General features: G+C 45.7%; 1 protein-coding gene across 1 annotated transcript in view; it reads left to right on the forward strand.

Moving 5' to 3' along the window:
- CEP170 (centrosomal protein 170) overlaps nt 1-9706 on the forward strand; it is a 64075-nt gene that overhangs the window by 764 nt on the left and 53605 nt on the right. The window contains exons 2-3 of the mRNA XM_018559545.1: nt 5927-6073; nt 8973-9062. Coding sequence (XP_018415047.1) covers nt 5969-6073; nt 8973-9062 — 195 coding nt within the window. The 5' untranslated portion in view covers nt 5927-5968. The remainder of the gene's footprint in view (nt 1-5926; nt 6074-8972; nt 9063-9706) is intronic.

Raw genomic sequence — 9706 nt, forward strand, 5'->3', positions numbered from 1 at the left:
GTTTGGTGCAAACTGAGCCTAGGCTAAACTCAGTGACACCACCCTTCTAGCCAGGGCGTGCTTTTCCCCTTTGTTATGTGGGGAAGGGAATGCCCCGGCCGCAGCTGATCAGGGGGGGGTGTGTCGCTGACAGTTTTGCGCAGGCTTAGGCAAACATACCCTTGCACATCACTAGGCTAAGGCTGCCCATACACTATGCAATCTGATTGTACAATCTCCTTCCAGTCTACCATGAAGGCCTGTCTGATTTTCTACGTGCATGGATTGTTTAGAGTCGTCCTCATAATATGTAGTTTTGGTAAAGGAGATTGTGCCATCTCTGTACAATCAGATTGTATAGAACAGAGGTGGGAAAACTCCTGCCCTCCAGCTGTTGTGGACTGCAAATCCCATGAGGCATTGCAACATTCTCACAGCCATGGCATGACTCCCAGAGACAGATGCATAATGGGATTTGTAGTTCCACCACAGCTGGAGAGCCATAGATTGCCCACCCCTGCTCTAGAGTTAAAGGGCCACTTCACCTTTAATGACATGGATTAGGATTTATGTATTCCAGCTCTGATTGTACATTAAAAAGGATTCTTACTTATCAAAGCTGCTTCTGCCGTGGGCTCCCCATCTCAGTTCTGCCTAGATCAGGGGTGGGCACCCCCAGCTGCACTTTAAAGGAGAACTATGGGGTCAAGGCTTTTCCCCATAGTTCTCCTTAGGGTAACGGGAGGACACAAACTAGCGTCCTCCCGTCACCCAGCGGTAGGGTGCCCTATACCGCGAGCACCCTACTGCTGCTCGCAGTGCACTGAGACGCGGCAGCTGAAGCAGATCCCGACAATTGTGCCGGGATCCGCCCAGCTGCGTGACTGACAGCCGGCTCTCCCTCTCTGGAGGCAGAGCCAGCTGTACCCTCCCCCGTCCGTTCCACCAGTCAGCGCTGGCGGAGCGGGGAGGGGGCAATCCAGCCCCTCCCCTGTCACGGCAGAGAGCCATCACAGGTCGGCTAGAACTATGAGGTGAGTGAAAAGCACTCACCTCATAGTTCTCCTTTTAACTACAATTCCCAATATGCATCTGCCATGCCTGTAACTGTCAGTCTTGCAATGCCTCATGGGAATTGTAGTTCAGCAACAGCTGGAGGGCCGGAGTTGCCCACCCCTGGTCTAGATGGAAGGACAGCCCTTCATGATGGAACACTCCGCTATGAACACTTGGCTTGCCGACCACGCATGAGAAGTCCCTGCGAAGTCTAACAGATTCCTCCATCCAAGCTGAAGAGCATGAATGGAGGAATCCACCCTGCTGGCTGCTGTGGTTTGACAACTGGCAGCCATGTCTGTATGATTGGATGCAGTCACTGTTCTGTGACAATTTTCCCACCCAGCTCCTATGACAATATTCAGTTGAAGAATTGAGCCGGGCGGAGCCGATAGTGCAAACCACAACTCAAATGTTGGCCGATTCAGCAGGAGTCAGCTGAAATCCAAGCAGGTTGCTGCAGTGTAGGAGGAGATGGGCTGGGTGCAGTGCTGTGACAGCCGGCCGGCTCCAAGCTTTGGCTGAGCAGAACTTTCTTTTTTAAGCTAGAAAAAATGAGCATTTAATAAAATGTAAAACATTTCCATTTATACAGCCCAGTGATTTGCTTTACAGATGTATTCAGCACGTCGCAAGTGGTGCCTCCTTTATATGGCTGAATGGGCATACAAAGGCAGAAGGAGTAGATGTCAGTCACATGACCTGTCAAAGTCATGTGACTGCTATTTCCACCCATGGAGTGTTATAGGCAGCATTGTGCAGAGAACACTTGGTGGGACCCCTCTGACCGTGACTTGTGTTCTCTGAGTAAGGAGTGAAATGTGGAGTAAGTCCTACAGATAGTGATCTGCGCACACTGCTATAAATAGGCCCCTCGGTATAGGAAGGGGGGTGCAGTTCCTATAGGCAACAGGGTTGTTAAGAGTACCAGTCATAACGAAGCAAGACTGTACATTTGATAGGATTGAAGGAAACCGTTCCCCAACCTGGGCAATCTAATCTGTGCATATGATGAATGACTGCAGACGTTATCTTCAGTGGAAACCACATGTCACAAGGGTCGTTAGATGCAGAAGAAGATGTTCACACCACATGCCTTGGGCTCCGTCTCAGCGCATGGACAAGGCAAGAAGCCTTGTTTTATATTGTCACAGCTCAGCCAGTGTGTACTCATACAATAAGGGCTTGTTCACATCAATCGCAGTGCGTTCCAGAGCGGCAGCTGCTGGAACGCACAGAAATTGCACACTTAACTTCCCTCTTTGTTCTGGGGCGGGAGGGGGCGTGGTGGTGCATTGAAATCAATGACACCGCAGCCACGCCCGCCTGCAGTGCGATTTGACGCATGGTGAAACAGCGCCTGCGTTCCAGTCCACTGCGAATGCAAAAGAATGAAGCATTTCTTTGCGTTCACAGCGGAACGGAACGCAGGCAATGTTTTGCCAAGGATCCGATCGCAAAGGGGGCGTGGCTGCGGAGCCATTGACTTCAATGCACCAACACACCCCCTTTTGCCCCAGAACGAAGGGATAAGTTAACTGTGCGATTGCTGTGCGTTCCTGCAGCTACCGCTCTGGAACACACCGCAATTGGTTTGAACAAGCCCTAAGAGAAAAAAATGAGGCAGGCAGCATGTTATCGTACTGCAGCGCGAGTTGGATAAAGAGAAGGTCATGTGATAAAAAAATAAAACCTAACACATGCAAAAATTTACCACAGTGCACTTTGCCAAAGCATGCTGTGGTGTGACCCGGCCCTTACTGTTTCTCCACCTGCTGGTGATGTAGTCCTGGCCTCACAGATGCATCCTGGGAAGGTTACATCACCAGTGCCTTCCTGGGAAATCTCACCACATCTCCAGGGAAAGGATATTTTTCCCCCTGAGAAGATGTACGTTATCCTATGTTCTAGGAGGCAGACCCACAGTTCCAGGGGGGAGATGGGAGGAAAAGAATAAAAAGCCTGCAATAATCCAGAAGTATGTATGTGTGAGTCAAAAATTATCCGCACTCTGGCTGTAGAATTTATTTGAATCAACTTTTAGAAAAGACAAATACATCATTTTTTGACATGATCTCCTTGCTTTTCAGTACACTTTGTCCATCTGTCAACAAGCTTTATTATTCCCTCATTAGGGCTTGGTTCACACCTAGGAGTTTTTGAGCAGTTGGAAAAGCGCTTTTAACTGCCCAACACGAGAAATCCCATGATTTTCAATGGCCCTGGTTCACACCTGAGTAGAAAAACGCCTGAAAAGGTACATGAGCTCCTTTTGGGCTGTTAAAATAGCTTTTTTGCCCCATAGACTTCATTGGAAATGCTCAAAAACACGCATCAGAAGCATGTACATGTTCGTGAGCGTTTTTGCGCGTTTATACGCACGTTCTATTGCCCACAATGGTTTATGAGCTGCCAAACAAAACGCGCATACAAATGTGCACAACGCGCAGATAACCACATGTTAACGCAGAAAAACAGTGCCGCCTAGGTGTGAACCCAGCCAAAAAAATGTTTTAGGCTGAGCTGCGAGCCCCAAATGCACCCCTGTCTTCGCTTCTTCATCAGAGGTGAATCTTCGTCCTCGTAGTGCTGCTTTCAGGGGACTAAAGCCACATAATCCACTGTCACTCGTCTATTCGATAGAATCATTTCACATGTACCCTCAATGTTGGCATCCATTTTTTTCTCGCACCGCAGTTACAAATGAACTGACATAACACGTTCACACCTGCACAGCAGTGACTGGGGAGACGGTAGCCTTGAACAGAAAGCGCTGATAAGACAGTGCGGCCAACAGAAGTTTTAATATACCCGGCGTGCGGATAATTTTTGACTGTCCCTCGTAGATCGTCATGAATGAATATTTTTAAAGGTGCCTTTGTTGCCATTTTTAAGATAAGAGTAACATTTCCCTTTAGGGCCGGTTCACACCACAAAGTCTGCGTTCCAGAGCGTTTCGGTCTTTGGAACGCAAGCTGGCCGGCTCCCTGCGGGAGGGGGCGTGGCAGTGCATTGAAGTCGATGGTGCAGCAGCCACACCCTCTCACCCGCAGTGCGATCACCCGAACGCGTGGCAGATCAGTGCCTGCGGTCCGGTCCAGTGTGATCTGCACAAGTGCTGCACTGGATCGGAACGCAGGCACTAATGTGCCACGTGTGCGGGTGATCGCAGTCCATTGACATCAGTGCACCGCCAAGCTCCCTCCCGTCCCTGTACACAGGAAGCCGGCCAGCTTTCTTTCCAGAGGCCGAACGCTCTGGATCGCAGACTTTGTGGTGTGAACCGGCCCTTAATGTTGAGCTCTTCCTGCTAATCTTGCCTCCTGAGCTTCCTCGATGGTCATTTGGTCCTTTTTTATAATGGGCAGACCCATTGGACAGTAGGGTTGTGGGGCCAAGCTCAGCTTTCATGGATGAAGTTTTCATCTGCATATGACTTCAGTTGTCCAGAAATCTGGATGTACTCTTCTGTGAAGGTCATTGGCGTGATGCATTTTTTAATCGTGCATCAGTTTGAGTGCCCCAGGTTGGTGATAGTTAAGGGGTTCATGTAAAAACCTACAAATGTGCCGGCATATGTATGAAGGACTTATATTATTATATAGGATTTATATAGCGCCAACAGTTTGCACAGCGCTTTACAATATAAGGAAGACATTACAATCACATTACAATTCAAGACAAGATGGTAAGGAGGGCCCTGCCCCTGAGGGCTTACAATCTATATATGTACATCCTCATAATACATGGTTTTGGTAAAGCTAAAGGAGATTGTATAGCGATGGTACAATCAGATTGTATAGAACAGAGGTGGGAAAACTCTGGTCCTCCAGCTGTTGTGGAACTACAAATCCCATGAGGCATTGCAAGATTCTCACAGCCACAGGCATTACTCCCAGAGGCAGATGCGTGATGGGATTTGACGTTTCACCACAGCTGGAGAGCCGGAGATTGCCCACCCCTGCCCTAGAGTTAAAGGGTTACTTCACCTTTAATGACATGGACTTTGGATGTACATAAATCCGGATGTATTCCAGCTTTGATTGTACATTAAAAAAGATTCTTATTAAAGCTGCTTCTTCCGTGGGCTCCCCGTCTCCATTCTGCCTAGATCAGAGTGGGCACCTCCAGGTGTGCTTTAACTACAAATCCCATCATGGCTTTGGGGGTCATGCCTGTAACTGTCAGTCTTGCAATGCCTCATGAAACACTTGATTGCCCCATGCACACCAATCACTTGGTAGGGCTCAGACCTGAATTCAGGACTCTAGTAACAAACTGAAATATAGTTTCTGGGAGGCACACGGAGGATATTTTTGTACCTAAGGCTGATCATACACTTCAGGTTTTTTTTTTTTTTCAGCCCCATGGGCTAAGTAAGGGTAAGTTCACCAGACATGTGTGTTTTGAAGGCCCATTCTCACCTATGTGCACGTTGAAGTACGTTTTTTTAAGGCCCTACATTAAAGTAGGGATTTTAAGGGCGGGGGCGTGGCTGCGGTGCCATTGACTTCAATGCCCTGCCACACTCCCTCCCGCCCCTAATTGCAGGGAGCTGGCCGGGATACGATACAGTGCGTTCCAGCAGCTAACCGTGCTGGAACACATTGTGTATGGTGTGGACAAGCCCTCGGTCACATGAGCAGTGCTGCGGTTTTTCTGATGTGGAAGATCAGTGTTCAGATAGAGCCAGTGATTGAGGGCTGGAGATGTTTGTATAGGTTGCAGAGGTCCATAGATCTATAATTGTTTCTGATTTACAGTAATTGTCTCCAATTTCATAATTGAATGGATAGCTGATATAGTTACCAAATACTGGGGGGGTGCATATCAATTTGTTTTATTGCCTGGAACTCTCGTTTTTACACTTTTTTTTTTATTTTTAATTTAGAGAAATTCTGATGTATGAAGAATCAAACACTAAGTTGGAAAAATGAGCTTGACATCATGGTTTTTGGTGAGCAGCGGAGGCACAAGGCACAGACTGCCAAGAGAAATGATTTTTGTTGGAAGAGATGACTGCGAGCTAATGTTACAGGTGATTTTCCATCTTTTTACAGCCATGTGCTGCATTAAGTTTTATTCGTTTTCAGCCATTGCATAGTTTTGCATGTCTGAACTTAACACTGAACTCCAGACAAATATAAAAATAAATTGCAATAAATAAATCACATTCATGTTTAAATAATGTTAGTATGAATGCTTTGGTAGACTTTGTTTCCTATTGTCCACATTTCTCAGGTTTTGTTTTGTGTGGGTTGTGGAAAGAAATGTTGTACTGTGCAAATGGAGGATGCTTGCTGCCATAGATACAACATTGTGATCATGAGGTTATGGTTTTTGTCTGAAGTGCTTTATTATGTTCTCCCCCTTCGCCTTCTCCCCCTTCGCCTTCTCCCCCTTCGCCTTCTCCCCCTTCGCCTTCTCCCCCTTCGCCTTCTCCCCCTTCGCCTTCTCCCCCTTCGCCTTCTCCCCCTTCGCCTTCTCCCCCTTCGCCTTCTCCCCCTTCGCCTTCTCCCCCTTCGCCTTCTCCCCCTTCGCCTTCTCCCCCTTCGCCTTCTCCCCCTTCGCCTTCTCCCCCTTCGCCTTCTCCCCCTTCGCCTTCTCCCCCTTCGCCTTCTCCCCCTTCGCCTTCTCCCCCTTCGCCTTCTCCCCCTTCGCCTTCTCCCCCTTCGCCTTCTCCCCCTTCGCCTTCTCCCCCTTCGCCTTCTCCCCCTTCGCCTTCTCCCCCTTCGCCTTCTCCCCCTTCGCCTTCTCCCCCTTCGCCTTCTCCCCCTTCGCCTTCTCCCCCTTCGCCTTCTTGATGCCGTAATCCTTGAAGCATCGCGCACATTAGACCATGAAACTTGAAAATTCAGTCATTGCTATTCAGGTATTTAGATTTACATTCTAAATAGATTTACATTCTAAATGGAGTAAATGGAGCTGTGATAATGATTATTGCAACTTATCTCCTCTGTGAAGCAGTTTATTTAGCTGCGATGAGAAGAGGAGTAAATGTTCTCTGTTTCTCATAGCAGTACAGTAAAAAGCGGCTATTCAGTTAAACACCGACAGCCAGTTTATAAGGGTGCGATAAAAGCAGCTAAAAATCTCTAGATGAAGTAGAAGAATTGCTTCCTCTGTCACCACTCACTAGACCCAGTAAAACACATACAATTAATAATGTTTTTGCATAAACTTGCACACCAACTAATACTTTGTTGCAGCACTTGTCTATCAGCATGGCACATCTTGCCTTGGGAATCTTTGCCAGCTTTTTAGCAGAAGCCTGAAGGTTTTGTGAATTGACTTATATTAAGCACTGTTCATAAGTCTCGCCACCTTGATTAATTATAATGCTGCCACCACCACCATGCTCCACTGTGGGTATGGTGTTCTTTTGGTCATGGGCAGTGTTTTGGAAGTATGGCCAAACATTTTAATCTTGGTTTCATCAGACCATTACACATTTCCCTACATGCTTTTGGCAGACTTGTAGGTTTTTGGAAAATGTTGCTGGGATTGAATGTTTTTCTTAGTAAGAAAAGGTTTCAGCCTTGCCACCCTACCCCACAGCCCACACATATGAAAAATACAGGAGATTGCTGTCAAATGTACACAACCAGTACTTGCCAGAAATTCCCGCTGCTCCTCCTAGGGCTGCAACTAATGATTATTTTCATAATCGATTAGTTGGTCGATTTATTTTTTCAAATAATCGGATAAAAAAATGACCATCCTTTAATTTAAAATAAAATACACAATTGAAGTGTTACAAACATAAAGTTTTACTTCAGAATAAAACTGCTTTTTTGCAATCGCACTGCACTGGAACGCGCAGCATTGCGGTACCGTGCATTCCAGTGCAGGCGATCACACTGTGGGTGGGAGGTGCATTTAGGGTGCCATTGAAATGAATGGCACTGCAATACACCTCCTGCAGCAGAATTTGTCAGGCCGAAACCAAAAATGACTTTTTCCCCCCACCTTTTTGTATATATATTTTTTAATAATTGTATTGTAAGCACATGGTGCTTGGATAGCTTCAGCCAGGGAATAACAGCTGCCAGTGGCAAGATTCCGCAGACAGCAGCTGAATGTAAATACAGCAGGTAGTGGGCCAGCCTGCTATTGGCCATTTCAAATTGCAATAGCAGGCTGGCTATTGCACCCGCCCACTGCTTGCTGTGCCCTCCACCCAGCATGAAGGAGAGAGCTAGGGGATCCAACCAACTAATCGATAATGAGAATAGTTGACAACTATTCTCACTATCAATTATTATCGATTTAATTGGTTGCAGCCCTAGCTCCTTTATTGTTGCTTCTTGGAAGCCACCCGGACCAGTTTTCTTCTTGTTTGCTCATCAATTTTGGAGGAACGTCCAATTCTTGATAATGTCACTGTTCCAATATTTCTCCACTTCTAGATTAATCTTCACTGTATTCCATGGTATATCTAATGCCTTGTAAAAAAATGTGTACCCTTGTCCTGACTCATCCCTTCCAACAACGAGATACCTTTGCAGCTTTGTAAGCTCAGACCATGGCTTTTGCTGTAAGTGACCACTGAGTTAAGGTGGCCATGAACAATCATCTGAACAAAGGCTTAGTGACTAGTTGTACAATCATGTGTGATCTTTCTCAAAATGTTGTGGGAACCATGAGGGGTCACTTTATTAAACTGATCATATACACTATATATTTTGAATCCAGCTAATGCAATGAACAGAAGGCAAGGATTGGATACATCACTGAATACTGAGGGAACTTCTTTTGAGTATCTTCTAGGGACATGTTCTTTTCTGCAATGGCTAGAAGAAGATTCTAGTATTATGACAGCATATACATAGCATAGTAAAGCATAATAATGTATGTTCATCAATGTACCGTATTAATTGGATGTTTGTGTGAAGTATATTGACATGCTGATTTTATTTCTAAATTGTACTTTATAGTCAAGAAGTGTTGACAAGCAACATGCAGTTATCAATTATGAAGCATCCGCAGATGAGCATTTAGTGAAGGATTTGGGCAGTCTTAATGGGGTAAGTATGATTGGTTTGTGTTAATATAGTATTTATATAAGAGGAGCATGTGTCCTTGTAACCTTGCTACTAGGATAGAGAGCTTGGGTTTAAACAGCTGATTGCCAGGCTGGCACATTGTCATGTTGTGGAGAGGAGGCCATTAGAGATGAAGATATATATCTATATATTTTTTAGCAGAGTGTGAAAGATAGTTAACCAGTTGACATCCGCGGTGTTAAACCCCCTTCCCATCCAGGCCATTTTTCAGTATTCAGCGCTGCGGTACTTTGACTGACATTTATTCCGTCATGCAGCGCTGTACTGAAATTAATTTTATACCCTTTTTTGGGGACAGATAGAGCTTTCTTTTGGTGGTATTTATTCACCACTGGGGTTTTTATTTTTTTACTATATTAAGGAAAAATCACCGAAAACAGTTTCCCCTATATTAAATGATAAAAAATTTATTACCCAATTTTTTGGTAAAATATAAAAGACGGGGTCACGTCGGGTAAAAAGACACCAAACATGTCAAGCCTTAAAATTGCGTGCGCGCGCAAAACCTCAAAAAACGATAATACCCAAAATTGGCCATAGGCGACGCTTTAAAAGCTGTTACCGCTCATCAGTTTATTGTTATCAGTGATTGATGGCCCTAAAAT

Source organism: Nanorana parkeri, unplaced genomic scaffold (assembly GCF_000935625.1).
Source record: "Nanorana parkeri isolate BGI_ZX_2015 unplaced genomic scaffold, ASM93562v1 scaffold402, whole genome shotgun sequence".
Taxonomy (NCBI): Eukaryota; Metazoa; Chordata; class Amphibia; order Anura; family Dicroglossidae; genus Nanorana; species Nanorana parkeri.